Here is an 18,825-nt window from a genome sequence, read left to right on the forward strand (position 1 = left end):
GTCTCAAGTCACAAAAAATCCAACCAAGTACCTGCGGTATCTACCTTTATTTTGCTGCCTATCAACGAAGAAACACCACAAAATCTCTGCCCACAACAATGTCGCACTTTTTCGCCGCAATCGAAGACCTCGTCAAGAGCGTCGCAAACCTCTTTGCAGGCATTTTCAACACCATCGCCAATGTAATCGGGGGATTCTTGACCATGATCGTCAATTTCTTCTCGTCCCTGGTCAACCTCATCACCGGCACCGTCGAGGGTCTCGCTCAAATGGTTGGCGGACTGGGCAAATTCATCGCAGGTATAGTTGCCATGCTGACCATTGCGTTTTTGTCCACTCGGGCACGTCAGACTAACCTTTCTTTTGTGACAGGAAACATCGCCCTCATTGGAATTATCGCCGTCGCGGTCGTTGGATACCAGCGCTTTGTCCTACAAGGCAACCAACCCAAGCCCATCACTCAGGCCAAGAAGGCAACTTGAAGGGCTATGGACGGCAAAGGGTCGCTGGAGGCAAGCTATAGGCGTTTGTCGATGGCTTCTGATATAGTTAATCACACCAAAAGGATATTCGAATTGCCCATAGAGATGATACTTTACGCCGGACTTGCGCTTGTTCGACTTTTTTTTTTTTTTTGTATTCGCTGGCTTGGTCACCACATTTCTTTTCACTTGCTGGATTCCGGACGTCTTTTTGGGAGGAGGAACCACGGCTGCATACGATGATACCCGACGTTTTTGATACCAACCAAACCAATGAAACATAAGCAATTCCATCTATGACTCAGTCCTTATGAAGTGTCAGTTTTCCATTTTGTCATTGAGAAAGACGTTGCTCTATATCGCCGAAGCAGTGGAGGCTTTCTCCATATCTGCATGGACCAAAGATAGCACCAAGACTGCCCCCGCAGCCAAGGCACAACTAACAGCAGGACCTTGCGGCACGGCCCAGAACGCCACTGAACATCACTAAACCAGGTCTGGATTCTGGGGACCCGCACGCCAACCGCAACCAGTCAGCCACCAAACGTCCTTTGCCGTCAATTTGTAATTAGCATTCTTTCCGGATTGGTTTCGAGTGCAATGACCATCGGCTTTGCGATCCCGGAACCAAAAGAATCGTTTGCATTCCGGTCACAAAGTCTACAAATCATCACAGCGTTCCTGCGTATTGGCGTTACCCAGTTTCCCTTGGCATGGCTCTGAGAGGACGGCGTGCAGAATTGTTCATAGCTTCCCATGTTTGGCCTGTCCTGCCACGCAAGGGCGAGGAAAACCCAAGAGGTTGGTCTTGCTCTTTGCAGGCTTTCAAGGCAGAATACGCTTACTATTGGGCATCCAGCGTCGTGTTGAGCGTTGTTTGGAGTCCAAGGGAGAAGAGGGCGGAATGCTCGCAACAGCCTTTCATATTGACTGTTTTGTGCTTCGACAGAGACGCAAACCACATCGGTGGAACGAGTAACATTTCGGAGATACGCCTAAAGCGGGCCGTCATTGTGTTGGCTGGCCCACCTGTGTATCAACCACTTGCTACCAGAGGTAATCAATCTTTCCTGCTATTTTTGACGGACCCCAAGTTGTGGCAATGAGTTGGATGTGTACAGCAAACGTGATGGAGAGCCAAGTTCTGTGTTGTTGCTGCATGAACCAGTTCGAATGGCGGCCCGGCAGGCAACTCTGTTGACAAGCCAAGCTCAAACGTCGCCGTATCAGTGAACGGTGTTTTGCATGCTACAGTTTGGGCGGCCAACATTTGTTATTTTGAGCATTGCCGATCGCATCTCCGATGCACACTGCCTCTTCCAAAATTCTTCCCTCGCTGACACATGGCCAAGAGCAGAATTGATTGTCTTCGGTGGCGATTTTATCGGTTAGATGCTTAAATCCTCCCTTTGCACCTCGTTGCACTCCTGTCAGATGACGCAGATGGAGCAGTTGTTGCAAAGTCCTGCAAGACCTGGCCTTGACGGTTCAAGACCTCAGCGCGTTTGAGAGATGAAAGGCTAGGTCTTGTGAAGTAGGGCTCCAATCCAGTCCCATGCCTTTCGAGGTGACAATCAGCAAAGCAATTAGGTAGCAGGATTAAAGATGTGGAGAAAGCGAAAAGCACTGCCCTCCTTCAGATCATCGCCCTTACCAAATGGAGCAGTGTGGAGAAATTTGACCCCTGCTTTATGGAGCTGTCATCCTGATCAACTCCACTATAGGTCAGATCGCATCAGCAAAAGCCCACCTAATTCCCAGCCCGCTCCAACACCACCGACGACACCCACTTCCTCTTTGCCCCGAAAGGTTCAGCCTGGCCTCAGGGTCGTAATACTGGCTCTGGTTACCGCGCGCAACACACTTTCGCACGAGAATGGCTGGCTGCGAGATTTTGCTGCTCGTGTTGGCCAGGGGTGGGGGCTGGCACATGCAGGGCGAGCCCAAGGGTGTACAACTTGGCGGTTCGGCGGAGAGTGGTGGGAGATGGCGAGATGGGTTGGGTTGTCGGTCTATTCCTACGCGCAATCACTCCTTGAGAGTGCCTTGCATTTTGGTCACCCCCGTCGCCAAGTCCTGCTTCGGACCTCGTTGGTACTGCAACACACAGCCTCTTCTCGACTCCAGAAGGGTGGGAGTCGATCTTTGCAACAACACCTGAACTGGGATGTCACTCTTTTTGCTTCCCCTTGGAAGGAAAAGTTTGATCGAGTAATAGAAAGAAGGGATCTTGTCACCCCAATTCTTCCGTGCGCAACCCTATTCGAGTTCGATGCTTGAGTTGCAGTCCCGCATCCCTTCTTCTGCGCCGTTCATGTTCGAACATTTTGCGTGATCGCAAGAGCGGGGACAGCAGAAAAAGAGAGAGAGACAGAAAAGCTACGGAAAGACCCTCAAAACCTTGACGCAACCTATTGGACGCCGTAAATCAACATGCACCGCGACTCAACATGGCGGCTCACATTCCCATGACGCCTTCTGTGAGGGACCTCCGCCGTCCCTCCGCAGCAGCCGTCTCGATGATGAGTGAGAACTGCAGAAATCCCGACGAGCCAGGCGAATACGAAACCGTGGCACGCCTCGGCCGCCGCCACACCTACCGCGGACTCGACGGACGCCAGCTCGCTGAGCGTGACGAGGATTTGCCAGACTGGAAGCCCGCGCCGCTGCGATGGCCCTTCTTGACCGTGCTGACAGTCGTCCTGTTTGCGCTGATGGCCGCTATCATTTATGCCGTGCAGACGCTTCCCGCTGCCGATAGCAGGGGCGCGTTGTGGCAAGCAGAGTCGGTAGCATCATCGACGACTTTGGGAGACGCCGCAGGGTCGAGCGACGGGTTGTCCAGGCGCGCTCCTTTAGTCAGGAGGGCGCCGATGGAAGTATCGGAAGCGGATGAGAGGAACCGTGAGCTTGATAGTCAGATCAGGAAAGACCCAGCTCGCAAGAACGGCGAAGAGACTCCCGGCAATACCAAACTAGGAGGCGCACCTCTACCGGAAGGTCAGAGCCAGTGGAAAAGGCAGAAGGAGGCCGATGAAAATGATAAACAGCGTGAAGAGAAGGATAAGGAGGAGTCGGACAGCAAAACCCGACCTGGCCAAAGTCCAAGCCCGACTCCGACGCCAATCCCGACTCCGGAACCTATGCCGGGTCAGAAACCACAAAGCCCGACTACAACGACGACTGGGAAGACGGATACCAGCACATTGACAATAACACCCACTACTACAACGACGCCAACTACAACGACGCCAACTACAACGACACCAACTACAACGACACCAACTACAACGACACCAACTACAACGACACCAACTACAACGACATCAACTACAACGACACCAACTACAACGACGCCCACTACAACAACGCTCACTACAACAACGCTCACTACAACAACGCTCACTACTACGACGCCCACTACTACGACGCCCATCACGACGACGTTCAGCCCCACGTCTACGACAGCATCAAGTACAGAAACCAAGCCGACACTAACCCATGGAAACGGCTTCCCGGGAGGAGGTAACAGTGGTGGTGGCGGCGGAAATATTGGCGACGAATGCGGTGATCGCAGACCTTGTGCGCAGGGATTTTGTGAAAATAACAAGTGCACCGAAGAGTCAAACAACGGCGGTGGAGGAAATGTCGGTGATGCTTGTAGCGACCGGAGGCCTTGTAGCCAAGGTGCCATCTGCGAAGACAATAAATGCGTGGACGACAATACCACAGCCACTCCGACTTCATCAAGCGTCACCACTACTACAAGCATCACTACTACAACCACAAGTGACCCAAGTGGCGGAGCAGCTGTTGGGGACTCTTGCCGCTTCAGACCTTGCGCTCAAGGTGGAAAATGTGAAAACGGTCTCTGTGTGGCGGACAAGCCATCTAGTGACCCTCCACAAACTACCAGTGTGCCAGATAACAATACTGGAGGAGCCAAGATTGGCGAGAAATGTGGCATTTGGCCGGTCGCACCCAGTTGTTCAGAGGGAAAGTGTGTCAACGGAGTCTGCGCTGACGAAAGGCCAAACAACGATCCTCCCACCGATAATCCTCCTCAGAACGGCGGCGCGAAACTCGACCAGCCATGCGGCATGTCCGCCCCGTCGAACGGATCGAAGGATTGCGCTGAAGGGTCCTGCAAGCTGTCAGGGTTGGGCTGGAAATGTGTTCAAGACAGCAATCCCCAACCTCAACCTCAGCCGCAGCTGCCTCCGGCACCTAAGCTTGGAGATCGTTGTGGCGACTCAGTAGTGGTGCCTTTGGCGCCGAAAGATTGTACAGAGGGTCAATGTCGGCGCGGTTCCTCGGGTCTTTGGACTTGCGAAAAGGAGACTCAAACCCCGCCAGACAACACACCACCAAATGGCGGCGGTGATGGCAACGGGTTCGTCAAGCTCCATGAGAAATGTGGAGGTATTGGATACACCGGACCTACGCGGTGTGAGCAAGGCACATGCAAAGTCCTTAACCCTTATCACTCACAATGCGTTGATGAGGGTTCCGCGAACGAACCTGGGACTGGAGACAACCCTCCCAAGGGCCCCGGCGACAACCCCGCAAATACACCGAAGCCCGGAGAAAACAACAACGAGCCTAGACCTGGATCTGGGGAGAACCCTCCCAAGGGGTCTGGTGATAACTCGACAAATCTCCCAACGCCTGGGGAAACCAGCAATTCGCCTGGCCAGGGTGTGCAGCTATTTGGCCAATGTGGTGGGAACGGCTACAATGGTCCTACCGCCTGTTCGCTTGGGTCTTGCGTCAAAAAAGATGAGTCGTGGAGCGAATGCCGCCTCGATAACCCCTGGCCTAAGAAGTCTGATGAGCCCCAGACAACGCGGGGACCCCAGTTGCCTTGGGTTGGTGGACCACGACCAGGACAGGAAGACGACAGCAAAACCACTGCTCAGACAACACAGACCAGGCCCGGGCCTGATATAAATCCGATTAACAATGTCCAAAGCCAGCCCGAGCCCACCAGACCTCCTCTTATCGACAACCCAGCCCAGACAGACAGACCCAAAGTTGACCGCCCAAAGGATGAACAGAAGGACGAGGACGCATCGCCGCAGGGTGGGGGTCGGCCTTTCAAAACCGACAGCGGGACAAGTTCTCGCGCATTCAGACCAGCGCCTGTGCCGACGACGAGATTTGAATGGGTCCAGGCCAAGACCATTGTAACGACAGACGACAAGGGAGACAGAACAACGTTGATCAGCACTCCAACACCTCAAATACAGGTTGATATCCTCACTGTGACTGATTCCGAGGGACGACCGAGAGTTACAACAATTACAAAAACGGTGGCACCCAGAACAAGCACATTGACCGACAGCAACGGGGTGCCCACGGCTACTATAACAGAATACGCTGCAATCCCGACTTCTGCCGCGCAAGCGAGCACTGCACCCGTGGAGGCAATGTCACGTCTCAGCAAGTCTCAGCACTTTGCCGCATTCTTTCTTCCGCTACTCTTGGGCGTTGGTCTTCTTGCAGTTGCGCGCATGGTTGAAACGACGGCCAGGCAACTCCAGCCATTCCACCGCATGACACATCCCTTTGGCGCACCAGCGGCGGAGTCTTTCTGTCAGCGGGTCGGCTTAGTTGAGACCATCCCGATAGCTTTCAAGAGCCTCACGATAAAAGGGGGCATCCTACGCGATCCGCCAGTGTTATTGCTATCCAAGCTACTTCTGCTCTTCTCCGCTGTCTTGGTTCCGCTAGCCCCGGAAGCCTTGGCTCTCAGCATGAGCGAGAACTGTCGCCCTGAGATTGGCTACGAGGGTTGCACGGCATCGGTTGCTATTTTTCCGGTCCCGGCATGGGCTGCCACTGGAGTGATTGCTACAATGGCAGTTTTGGCGCTACTTCTTGTGGTAGGTCTCCAAAGATGGACGACGGGCGTGGCATCGAATCCATGGAGCAACGCTGGAATGGCGTCCATGTGCGCCAATGCCGAGGTTAGGGCGATACTCCTATCTCTACCTAATGGTCTGGGCGCTCGACCTAGCGCACCCGGGAAGAGGCCCCCGAGAGAAAGCACCGCAACAGGTAGGGTCATCACACACGAGCAGCTGCTCAATGCGGCTGGCGATCGAACGTTCCGCTTGGGCATGTTTCCGACTGAGGTGGGCACCGACGCCTCTTCGCTCAGGGAAAATGCCTCAGCCGACTATGGTGTTATATTATGCAACAGCGGAGCGGAAGGGAATTCTCTGACGGCCGGTAGCGGTGTCCACCCAGATAACATTGGCATAGCGATATCAACACCGATGACTGGAACAACCGTGATGGCGACCGCAGACGAAGGCGTTGAGGAGTTCGAATACAGTGACGACGAGGATGACAATGACCTCGGACCTGCTGACAATCGAGCCCCGCAAGGAGCGGGTAAATTTGCGCCACTGCAGCGACAGGAAGAACATCACCTACCCTTCATGATGTTAACATATGGACCCCGACTTGTCTTTGTGGCTTTCGCTTGTGCCTTGCTTGTTATCATTATGTATCATCAGAATAGCTCTGGGGACGGCGGTTTCGAGAGGTTCATGAACCAGGAGGGATTCGGAGCCCGGTTGCTATTCACCATTGTCGGCGTGGTAATAGCATTTTTCTGGGCTTCTTTCTTTACCAGTAAGTCTTCCATAGCCTCAGTATCTTGACGAACGTCCGAGGACATGCTGCTAACATATGATTCAGACGTATCACTCATGAGTCCCTACCTGCTGCTCTCCATTTCCCCGCAACGCGCCGAACGCTCCATCCTCATCTCGCCATCGAGCAACCCATTCTCCGGTCTGTACCGCGCGATCCGCGACCGGCACTTCTTCCTTGCCGTCGTCGCCGCGACTGCGATCCTCGCCGAGTTCATGCCCATCCTGCTCCACAACCTCCCCTCGCGGGGCGACCTCATCGCCTCCAAGCACTCGCAGCTCTACCAGGCCTGCACGTGGACGTCGGTCGGGATCCTCTGCATCATGCTGGCGGTCATCACGACGTCCTTCTTCGTCAGCTGGCCCCACATGCCTTCGGACCCGAGCAGCCCGGCCGGTGCCATGTTTTACGTCTGCGACTCGCCGGGCATGGCCTGGGCGCTCGAGGGCACGGCGCTCCTGAGCCAGAGGGAGCGCGACAGTGGCGTCAGGGCGCTGGGCATGACGTATGAGTTTGGCGCCATGGAGGGCATGAGCGGCCGGAGGCGGGTCGGCGTTGACGCGGATGAGACTTCGGGCGCGGCCTTGATTGACCAGCCCGAAGGTGCCGCTGTATAACTAAAAAAAAACAATTCTTTTTTAGCTTTTGCGTCCCAGATCATAAAACATTGGAGGGGGGAATTTGGCAAGGTGATGTTTGGCTTTGTTGTACGTACGTACGGGTATGATACCCCTTATTTTTCAGACGAAGATGCGATGGATGGCAAGCGGGCCCAGCGGCATTTGGTCCTTTGTTTCAGTGTTTAGCATTTCTTTTTTTTTTTTTTTTCTCATGTTTCTTGTATCGGGAATAAGAACGTTTCTCTTCGTTTGTAATGTTTTAGACTCTTTTTTGGGGTATATAATACAGCGTATATACATTTTTTTTTTTTTTTTAAAAAAAAAAAAAATATAGCCCGAACGGCATATCCAGCGTTTGACAGTTGGTTGAGACGCGAAAAAGAAAGTACTCGTCAAGATACTCACTCCGTCTTTTACGCAAAAGCAATTCTTCTGGAAAAACAAATCAAACTTCACAAGTTTACCAACGAGGCTGTGTCTCTTTCTTTCTTTCTTTCTTTTTTTTCTTTTTTTTTTTTTTTTGAGTAACTTTCTTCATTACTTCTCGGGTTCCCATCCCACCTACTGCGACTGCGTCGTGACAGATCCTCCCCGAGATCTGAGGTGAGGAAGGCCTTTCTTGAAACATTGTGGGACGTCATTTGCGCGATTTCCGATGAAACATGACAGCTTCCGCCTTTTGAGTTGACTTGTTTTTTTTTTTCTGCGCGGAGATGCTGTTAACCTTTTTTTCTCCTTTTCGCCTCACGCCATTCCCGTCTAGTCTAGTCTTCTTTTCGTCATCTCTTTGGCACGACGTAAAAAGCTGGGGTAGCTTCATAGTTGGGGATTAGGCTAACTTTTTTTTTTTTCTCTACAATCATGGGACGGCGTTGATGAGGCTGGGAGAGAAAGACCAAAAAAAGGGGGGTATATAACAATCTAAAGAGAAGAAAGCTACAGTTGTAGGCTAATTCTTAAAAGCTATAACAAAAATCCAGGACCATCAAATCGCATTGGCGACTATGTTGTTCATTCATTGATCGTACAAATATGACTTATCAGTATCTTATAAAGGAAAATAAAATAGAAAAAAATAAGGTGTCCCGTCTTCAGTTTCATGTCCTGCAGAAGCATCCAGGAAGACATGCCAGGGGAGCATTCAAATGGAGGTCCGGGGCTGACGTGAGTCAACGACCATCACCACCATATACACCATTCCGACGATTTAGTAGAGTTGTGTACAAAAGAAAATAAAAACAAAACAGACTCGTCTTGACGAAAACAGGATTCCCGCTCCAGTCTGGCCTTTGAAAGGGATCGGCATCAAAACCCTCGTCGCGAAAGCCTTTACGGCTTGGGCCCTGAGGGAGGAGGGGGTGTCTTGCCGCCGCAGTCGACGCAGACGCAGATACACTCCCAGTCGCCACCTCCGTTCAGCACGCAGTCAGAGTAGCAGGCGTTGGGGTCCTGCTTTGGAGGGCTAGCGCGGGGGCTCAGGGCGGCGACTGAGGCCATGCGGGCGACGATCTCGGCCCCAGTGTATGAGGCCGGCGAGGAGATGGTGTCGATGGACCGGGCGACCTCGGCCGGGGAAGCCGGGGCGGCGATGGCCATCCCAGCGGCAAGGAGCAGAGTAAAAGCGTTAGACTTCATGATGACGGGTTCTGAGCTTGGAGTTATATGTCGCCGTTGATAAGTTGAAATATAGTTATCGTCCGTCGTAAGAGAGGAAACCAGTACCGCCTGGGTTGTATACAGACAGTCGATCTTGTCGTTTGTCTGGGTTGGTATTCTCAGGTTCGAAATCAAGATCGCCAAGCCAAGAGACGGTAGAGAGCGACTTTTACTGCTTGCTTTACTGGTGAAGACCAACAAGTTGGTTTATGGTGGGAATAAGAAAATAAAATAGAATAGAATAAAAGAGTGTCGGGAACTGTTGATCCCCAGCTGCAGATCAGAGGGATTGTCGTGGATAAGAGAAGGACCGACCACAGTTGGAGGGAAGCAGGCAAGTAAGGAAGTCTAGAGAAAAGAAAATGGTGCAAATCTTTAATTATAGGTTATGCATGAAGTTGGTATCTTGCCCCAGACCAAAAACCCCTTTCTTGTCTCTGTTGAGACAATGGGCTTTGCGTGGCGGGGAAACCCTCTCCTGGTGCTTCGTGTTCACGACAAACCTACCTAGAATAGGTCCTAACTGTCTGTAGTACAGACGCAGACAGCAAGGGGAGATCAGACGACTGGCCGGGGTGTGATGTACGAGATAGAGGACAAGCAGGGCTGTGTACTACGCACAGCGAGGGAAGCAACCCAAAGACTCGGAGGTTCCCTTTTTCACCCCCACCCGGGAGGTGGATCACTCCAGAATATGTCAAAGGAAGGGACAGGGGGGCGGGGAAAATGTGTGAAGTTAGGTGTAAAGTATAGGGAACACGAAGTTGGGTTTTGCTTGGGGAAAGCTTGGCGATGTGGTTTGTCTGGGGCATTGGCGTGACCGGCCAAGCCACCGACGGCCTCTCGCTTTTGTAGCGAAGATATTGGGTGTGGTGGGTTTAGGGGTTGAAGGCGGGCAGGCATAAAAAAGAGTTAAACCGCCGTAAGGTGTCTGCAGAAATCAGGGCCTTGGATTTGGCGAACCCCTAGTCAAAGCTCTTTCTTTGGCTGGTTTGTCGAGAAAACGAAACGCATTAATGCCCAGGTTCGGCGTGCGCCGAATGAGAGGAATTAACAGAGGTCGTGCCGTCCGTATGTACTAATTACAGTAAAGATGCAAAATGCAAAATGCAAAATGCAAAAAAAAAAAAAAAAAAAAAGTTGGGTGGGGTTTTGATCGTTACCAATGTTATCAGGTAGATAGACTTCCTTTTTCGGATACCCATCTGCGTCTAGAACCGATTCTCGATGGTTGCAGTAGAGCTTGTCTCCAGCTGCCTGGTGCAAAAGCCTGTTACAGGACGGGCAGTGGTCAAGGCAAATGGGAGGGGAGGACTGGCAGCCCGGGTGGGTAGGCGGATGCTTCCTTCTTTTGCCATACAAAAACACTGTGCTGCGTCTTTGAATCCGCTGAAACAGGTGAGTGGACCCTCCCTTTCCGCACAAGGCTGGTTCAACTAGGATCCCGATCCACAGCCCTCTGTTGTGATGGAGACCTTCTCCGGATACTGCGGTAAGAGTCCCTGAGGGGTTCCACGAGCTACTTTTCTGTCGACTTGGCTTCCTTGCAGTAACGCCACACGAATGCCAGCCGTGCTCTCTCTGTCTGGGCATGATTCGCGATTGGATATTCGGGAGTCAAGTGGCTGAATGGTAATCAGTTAGTTCTGGTCTGGTAGGGAAGCAAAAAAAGTTGGCAAGTATCACGATTGAGGTAATTTACGTAGAGCTGGTCAATGTAGTTCGTGGTTGACAAAAATGGCGAGCGAATCGAGATGCAGAATGAGGATGGTGGTAAATTAAATTGAAGGGCTGTCCAGTTCAGTCAAGTTTCAGATGCTCAGCTTGGATAACCTTACAGTAGCTCGGTTTGGGATGGCAGGCATCCTCACTTTTTACGTGGTAATTACTGTTGCACACCTAAGGTTTGTCGCCCATAACGTGACAAGGGTCCATCCTGTAGAAGTTTTCTAGAGCCCTTGAGACGCATTGCCGGGCCCTTGGTCCTTGGCCATCCTTCCCTAGCTCTAACTGACTCGTGCAAATCTTCAGATAGGTGGTACTCTGTAGATAACAACAAGATTGAGCTCCAGTGAAGGAAGGTGCGACATTGGATCAATTGGATCATTTGCCCCGAGTGGTTTGCTGTGCAGTGACTGCCGAAGGGAACCCAAAGGCAAGCTAAGCTAAGTAAGTAATCCATTAGTCATCACCACATTCAATCCAACGGTTCAGCTTAACCCCATCCGACCATCAGTCATCGTTCCATGCCCATTTTCATTCACACCGTTATCAAACCCCAACCCGCGCAACAAAGAATCTCTCCTTTCAGCGGCCCACTCTTTGCACCACATTCGAATGTTTCGCGATCGCTTGCTTCCAAGAGTCCGAGGCCGCGAACACGTGGGTTCCCAACCCCCCTGCTAGTGTGTGTCGTACATCCCGGCGCATCTGAAGTCTTGCCTGTGTCAAAGGTACCAAAAAAAGATACAACGTACGACTAAATCGACCGCTGCTACTATATACCACATAACCACAGGCAGTTGTACGTATATTATACCCCGCCATCAATTGGAGCAGCGTTTCCCTCCAAGAATAGCTAGCTCCCGGCCTCGTGAGCCTCGGAATTCGGGTGAGAAGGGGTGGTGTGGATCCATTTGATCGTTCACGGATACGGCACGGCGGTTACAGAAACCTGCTCCCGTCGGCTCTGCCATCCGTTGCCGGGTCCAGGGCGAGAGTGAACTTCACATCATGTCAACATATGCAGAATTGAGTGGCACATCATCCGGCCATGATATCTTGAATCTGCCTGTGACCGGACAAGACACTCATTTTTCGACAGACGCAGATTACCATGGCCGACAGAAACGGTCTGCCGGCGATAGTGTTCGTCACTACCCTCTCCACCTTCCCGGACTGTCGTTTGAAAGATATGAACATCGGCGGCTGGGCGTCCGTGAGGCCCTGGTCAGTCGCCTTGTGGCCGACATAATGGGCTCAACGAGGGCAACTCATGCTGAGAAGGAACTGGAGATGCGCAGTACTTTGGGCCCTATAGTCATGCCTGATACATTCCCAACCATGGGGGAGATGAGACAAGCTTTGGAGCTTGAGCGCGATCTTTGGCTGCTGGAAGACATGGCTCACCTCAAGCCATCGTACAAGCCACCGCGAGACGCTCGCTTGAGCAGGCAATGTGGCCGGTGGGAACTGAACAGCTCAGCAAATGCTTCACCTTTGCAAAAGTCATGGACCTTGTGTGACAAGATTTTGGATTTAGTACAAAGGCATTACATCGAGGTGGATGAGGCAGCCACAAGGCAATGGTTCCGCATCATGCGATTCCCACAGGGTCCAATACAGCCCTTCAGACCGAAACCCCCGACCGCCGGGGCACTGGCCGATCCCACGAGAACTGTGAGCGCAACTCCTCGTGCAAAGCCACGTCGAGGCACACGTGCCGCAGTCATACAGTCTTGCGAGGCTAGACGCAATCACAGTCGCTTACAAGACCGAGCTGTGCACGTCTCCGCCGACGGTCTCAGGTATCACCGACAGGCCCTGGAGAGATTTGCCAGAACCCAGGATAGTATGCGTCTATACGACGGCGGTGCGATAAGGCCATGGAATAGTCAGGTACTCGACTTCAGCCGTTCAATCACTGCTCATCAAATCAGCATGATCGGGCATGAGTTGATAACGCCCATCTGGCCTCATTCCCGCGTCCTCAGGCGCTTCAAGGTTCGCACTGCGTGGAAACACCGTCGCAAAATAAAGGATCCGCTATTCATGACAGCTCACCCCCCTTTCAGCCCGGATCGATCTCGTGGCCCCTTCAGATACTATGCGCAGAATTGCAAGTTGGAAAACCCAGCCAAGAGGAAGCGTTCACTCAGCGAGCCCCCGCCCGGTATGTTCGCGCATGCCAGGCTACCGCGACCGGCGCATCACGGCCCCGTAATTGAGATGGAGATCGCATACCCGCGTTTGTCGCTTGCCCAGATAGATAGACGGTCCAGACGGAGAAGTCTTGACCATGGAAACATTGAGGATATGCTGGGCGGCGCACCCATCCGAGGAGACCGGACCCTGGCTTACCGTTTACCTGATCAACAAATTGACCTGGAAGCAAAGGATGACGGCAGCTGCACGGGTGGTCTGCAGGACCCTTGCCCCTCCAGTGTCGAAAGAAGGCGATCTGGACACTACAAAGGACCAATGGTAGTACAGAGAGGTGTCTGGTGCCCTACTTGCGATGCATTCCATGCGCTCTCAGACCTTCATAACTTGACGGTTGAGGCGGGTCCCGTTCAAACAATGCATCACTCGACGGATGAAATCGGCTTGGTCACGAGCTCCATCCGGGTCTGGGACGAAGAGAGATTTGGTGATTTTCGGAGCCGGAGTGATACATTACCTCCTACTGAAGCTTCATCCAGCACCATCTGCTCCAACTGCACAGGGAAGGGTCACTCAGAAACTGGTTGCTCTCTTCGCTGCGGTCACTGCGGCGCTCTCGGTTGTGATGTGAACCCATTGGATCAGGAGCGACCCAAGTTTCAGATCGTCCGCTCTCAGCCGCCTGCTTTACCTTCAAGGTATCATCATGCAGACGAGTGCGAAGTGCCTAAGAGGAACCGGTGTAAGTGTGTCTCTTTCCCGACCTTTCACACCGCCAAAGACTGCACCGTCACATGCTCCCGGCCGTGTGGAAACCCCTGGCCACCAGGCCATTTCAAGCATAGAAATGCCATGACTTGCGTAAGTTCTAGCCCTGTAAAAGCTTTTCCCAGAGGGTTCTGTGACTTTGCATCGTTCGACAACTTGCTTTCTGTACTCATCGGATTCACTCCTGTACTGATAAAGTCTTCCGTCTCCTAGAAATACCGTTGCTGCATGTGCGGTATACGCGGTCACGCAGGCAAGGACTGCCACTTGACAAAGGATTCCTGCCTTTGCGGAGCACACCACCTCGGCCAGGACTGTGGCTGGAAGCCAGAGTGTCGCGTCCCTGGCTGCGATCGATACCACTGCAGAATCCACTGCCGGCGCTGCGACGCGCTTCGGACGCCAAAGGGCACCAAGCCCGACCCCGCCCTCCGCTTCCGGCTTTGTGCCGAATGCACGGCGGCCGAGGTGAAACGAGAAGAAGAACAACACGCCAGGGGTGCCGCTGCCGTCTGGTCCAGGCTTGTCACCGGCGCCTACGTTCGATACCGCCAGATGGACCAAAACCCTGCAATGCTTGTCGACTCACCATTTGAGCTGTTCCGGGACACGCTCGCGCGGTTGAACGTCGGCCGGCTCCGCGACCTGTTTTGGCCCGGCCAGGTGGATCTGCCCACGGGCGAGTCCAACTATGTCAACTTTCAGATATCACAGCTGCGGTATGGTTGTCGTAAGATGAGCAAGCTTTTTCTAGCAACGGTAGATGGCCAGCCTCCACAAGAGATGCCCCGTGGCGGGCCTGCTGAGACCATGGCGTTTCTTGAGAGCGCGATGGATTGCGCGGCGCGGGAGAAGCGAGCATCGATGCACGAGGAGCAGGCAAAGGGCAAACAGGCCGCGGAGAAGTAGACGGCTGATTCGATGATGCCGTGTGTTGCTCAGTCTTTTTTTTTTTTTTTTTTTTTTTCCCCACACTTTTGAAATCAGTGCTACAGCATTACAATGTGGGAGCAACAGCGGTTATTCCCAGGGTACATCAGTCGAGGTTAAAGCTTTCTTTGTCTTTCACTATGTGAAGGCTGATATTGATATATATACACGCAACGAGTCATTGTTGATGATATGAACAAGACAAGCCCTTTTTTTGGATTTACAAGATAGACTAGAAAACAAAAAGATAACCACCAATTCAAAAGGAACAAAAAGAAGGCTAAAGCTAGCAAAACGCCATTGTGTCCATATGCGAAAGCGACGTCCAGGTATCTTTTTCATGGATAGGCATAAAACAAACAAAAAAGATGTGCTAAAATTTCAATACGCGTATTTGAGATTCCTAAATAGAAAAGGGGGGTATTAAGACAGTACTAAGTGGGTGATTAAGTATCAAAGAAAAAACAAATATAAAAGTGGCGTGATCATTCAGGAGCGATCTGCCTCTGACGGCCGACTTGCTGTACAAGCTTTTATGACTTTTCATACGGTTGATGAACCCGCTTTTTTTAGCGCAAAGAGTTACAAGTCTTTGACGCGTGTTATATCATTTGGGAGAGTGGGGAGAGGATCGACAAATGTCTAATCGTCGTCCTCGTCGACCCAAGCCCCAGTGCCCGCTGTGGAGGCACCCTTGAGGGCATCCCCGTCAGCTTCGACGTCATCCTCGACAATGAAGCTGGTTCCGAGTGCTTCCTTGCCCTGGCGGATCATGGCCTGCATCTGGGCATTGAGCGCCTCCATACGGGCGTCTGTGTCGCGATCCTGCTTGCGTCTCTGCGCCAGGATCTTCTTGGAGTTGTCAGAGATCAGAGGGCTGCTGCACTCGACGGCAGCTTTGTCCTCCTTGGTGGCACCGCCATGAATAATGGACCGGCGGCGTGAGCTCGGCGTCACGGCGCTGTGGGCACGCCTGTGTACGCGGACAGATGACGCAGACGAGCAGGTCGAAGAGGAAGACGATGCTATGCTCATTGTTCTGCTTTCACTGTCGCATTGGTTGATAGGGGTCCGGATTGGTGATGCGAGGGAGATCGATTGGCGACGGTTTTCGGGCTCCGTTGACTTTGGACGAGCGAAGGCGTTAGGATTGGGGCTCGTGCGTATTGCTGCCACAGGCAGGCGGCTGGGGGTCGAAGTGGCGACGGGGGAGAACTGGGCAGTACAAGGCGTCGCAGGCGAACGCGGCGTGGCATAGCTGGCTGGCTGGCGAGACGTCAGGGTGGCTGAGCCGGCATGGGAAACCCGAGATGATGGTCGCTGGTTCAGAGCTGGAGACGATGCTCTTAAGGAGGTACTTCCGGCGTTGACAGCCAGACGCGAGACCGGCACGCTGATACGCCGGTTGTAGGACGTAGCAGTGGAGGATGCGTAATTTGACGGAAACGAGAACTCGCTCGACGGGTACGGCCGCTTTTCTTGGCACACTGACAAGCGCGTGTTGTTACGGCTCGGGCTCGCCCCGCGGACGACGCCAGTAGGATATTCCGAGAACCTGCGACCAGGAGTATGAGGCCTGGTGGTGTTGTCCACCATGACCCATTGTTGCAGGTCCTCGGCGGCTCTGGGAACGCCTGAGAGCTGCCTGCGCTTTACTGCTGGCCGCGATGGCGATGAGGCCGGGTCTCGGTCCCGGATCTTCTCACACCGGAGTACGTCCGGGTGGCGAATTTCACTTCCACAGTCCCCAGAGACAATGGGATTGCTGACGCCAAGGCCTGCGGTAAGATCGTTGTTGGAGGGGACACGACGGGGCATCCTGTTTCCGGTGCGGGTTGGTTGGACAGGATATGTATCTCCTGAGCCAGCTTGGAAACCCGCAAACGTGCTAGATTTGACAAATTCCCAGCATTTTCCAACACACTTGCCAATGATGTTTATAGGGGTGTTGACCGCAAATGCCGTCCATCCGTTGCCCGGCCACCTAGGTAGCAGGTTTGGGCTTCCAGGTGCTGTAACATCGGTATATAATAGCCTCGCCACTGTTCGCAAGGTTGGTGTCGAAAGGGTCTGCGTCAAGAATGGGTCTTCTTCCATCTCGCAATGTGATCGCTTCGAGGATATTGTAGAGTTATATCCCATAGTCCTTCGATCGTCAACGTCTAAATGGTTGACTCCAAGATCGTCGTCCAGAAAAGCCGATTGTTCCACTTCGTGTGTACCGGGAGTCTCGATTTGACCAGCCAGTACGTAGTAGGGCTCCTTCCGCCCAGTCTCTCGCGGGGTTGACAAGCTACCCGCGCTTCCGAAATATCCGGCGGATGACAATAGGGCGCTGTAAGAGCTCTCCACTGGGGTGTGAGCCACTGGAGTGTGCGACTCATGCGAAGGCGCAGACGCGCGGCTAGATATCCACGAAGGTCTCGGGGTTGCACGTCGTCTTTTGGCGTAGGAACTTGCCGGTGTCGGTATCGCTGGGTGGTCGCTATGTCGTGAGGTGGATTTGGGGATGTTGAAAAGAGAACTCGACGGCGAGGCGGCCACAGGTGCGCGGAAGAGGTCTGCGTTTAGAGCCGGGCGACGGGGAGTGCCGGGACTCTCAAGATGAAAAGCCCCAGGCACGTGTAAACCAGAATAGGACATTCTTTTTGAGTTTTGATCACCGAGTCAAGTTTAGGAATGTATAGTGGTGGTGGGTTCGGACGTGCGTCTGCAGTCCGCGCGCTGTGCGCTAGATATTTTAAGTATGGCTGCAACTGATGGGCTTGGCCTTGTCGCCGGCGGTTTCCAGAGAATGACCGGCTTGATGATGTTTTGACCGTGATATATCTCTCAGGCTTCCATTGTTTTGTTTTTCTCTTCGCTCGGCGATCAACGGTTGATTGTTAAATGTGATGTGCAGTGGGGAAGGTCAGAAGCAACTGGCTGTGCCGATAAAACACGGGACGAAGCCGTATTCTTGGCACAGAAAACGAAATTTTGTTTGTTTTGGCCGAGGCACACAATACTTCCAATGTTTGGTCGGTGTTTGCTGTCCAAAGTTTACGTGAAAGAAATGACTGCGTGGTCTGGTCTGCTTGTCCGCCCCGTCTGCCGGTTTGTCACGCGAGGCTCTGCAGAAGCTTTGCAGACCCTTGATGCAGTGCAGTAGTAGGACGCACTGCAACCTCCGTGCTTTGAAGATTGTCCAAGAAGGATTGACTGGGGCGAACGGAACGAGGTTCAGGGCGAGCGGTCTGGGTAAAATAATCAACAAGCGCCGAATCCGATTGGGTTGGGTTGGTTTGCTGGCATTTGAACTACGTCAGTCCAACGCCACGTTCTTGACTGTCTATGGCCGACTGCTCTAAAAGCTGCTGTCCAGATCGATGCGACGGATTTGTTATATGTCAACCACTCCTCGCTGTGGTAGGATAAATTCAACAAAAAAACTTCGTCAGACCGCCATCACCAAAAAGACGAGGCCGCATGAATTCCAAGGGGAAAACATCAAACCCTGTGTGAAGGTAGCGGTGAAGCAGAGAAAAGAAAGACCCTTGGAATTCTGTGCTCACCTCCTTCCCCAGATCTCTCCTCCACTTCCAAGACGTAACCAGGGATCCACTTGATGCTCATCTCGATACCCACTTCCGTTGCTGGGGCGAACGAGCTATGGTGGAGCAGGCTAAGTAAATATCCAGCCCCGCTAACCGCGCCTCACCCGCTGTCGATTTGCGCTAGTCGAACGCCCCAAACTCAATGTGCCGCCAAAAATTTCACTCTGCACGTGGCCCATTAAATTGGAAAAGAACTGTAGCTTATCACGTTGCCGGGAACAACGCATA

At 52.8% G+C, this 18,825-nt stretch overlaps 5 protein-coding genes across 5 annotated transcripts; 3 read left to right on the top strand and 2 right to left on the bottom strand.

Moving 5' to 3' along the window:
• Positions 1-98: 98 nt before the first annotated feature.
• Positions 99-482, top strand: PpBr36_01457 (uncharacterized protein; the record flags this gene model as incomplete). The annotated part of the gene is made up of 2 exons (XM_029888643.1): positions 99-300; positions 373-482. 2 exons carry the CDS (start codon positions 99-101, stop codon positions 480-482), a joined length of 312 nt encoding a protein of 103 aa, XP_029752553.1.
• A 2,450-nt stretch (positions 483-2,932) lies between these two features.
• On the top strand, positions 2,933-7,762 carry PpBr36_01458 (uncharacterized protein; the record flags this gene model as incomplete). Its single annotated transcript, XM_029888644.1, has 2 exons — positions 2,933-7,124; positions 7,191-7,762. 2 exons carry the CDS (start codon positions 2,933-2,935, stop codon positions 7,760-7,762), a joined length of 4,764 nt encoding a protein of 1,587 aa, XP_029752560.1.
• Positions 7,763-9,094: 1,332 nt separating this feature from the next.
• On the bottom strand, positions 9,095-9,400 carry PpBr36_01459 (uncharacterized protein; the record flags this gene model as incomplete). Its single annotated transcript, XM_029888645.1, has 1 exon — positions 9,095-9,400. The coding sequence occupies one exon, from the start codon at positions 9,398-9,400 to the stop codon at positions 9,095-9,097; it is 306 nt and encodes a 101-aa protein (XP_029752561.1).
• A 2,754-nt stretch (positions 9,401-12,154) lies between these two features.
• On the top strand, positions 12,155-14,980 carry PpBr36_01460 (uncharacterized protein; the record flags this gene model as incomplete). The annotated part of the gene is made up of 2 exons (XM_029888646.1): positions 12,155-14,164; positions 14,285-14,980. 2 exons carry the CDS (start codon positions 12,155-12,157, stop codon positions 14,978-14,980), a joined length of 2,706 nt encoding a protein of 901 aa, XP_029752642.1.
• Positions 14,981-15,643: 663 nt separating this feature from the next.
• PpBr36_01461 (uncharacterized protein) lies at positions 15,644-17,644 on the bottom strand (the record flags this gene model as incomplete). Its single annotated transcript, XM_029888647.1, has 1 exon — positions 15,644-17,644. The coding sequence occupies one exon, from the start codon at positions 17,642-17,644 to the stop codon at positions 15,644-15,646; it is 2,001 nt and encodes a 666-aa protein (XP_029752641.1).
• Between the last annotated feature and the right edge of the window lie 1,181 nt (positions 17,645-18,825).

This window comes from Pyricularia pennisetigena, chromosome 2 (assembly GCF_004337985.1).
Source record: "Pyricularia pennisetigena strain Br36 chromosome 2, whole genome shotgun sequence".
NCBI classification, from domain to species: domain Eukaryota; kingdom Fungi; phylum Ascomycota; class Sordariomycetes; order Magnaporthales; family Pyriculariaceae; genus Pyricularia; species Pyricularia pennisetigena.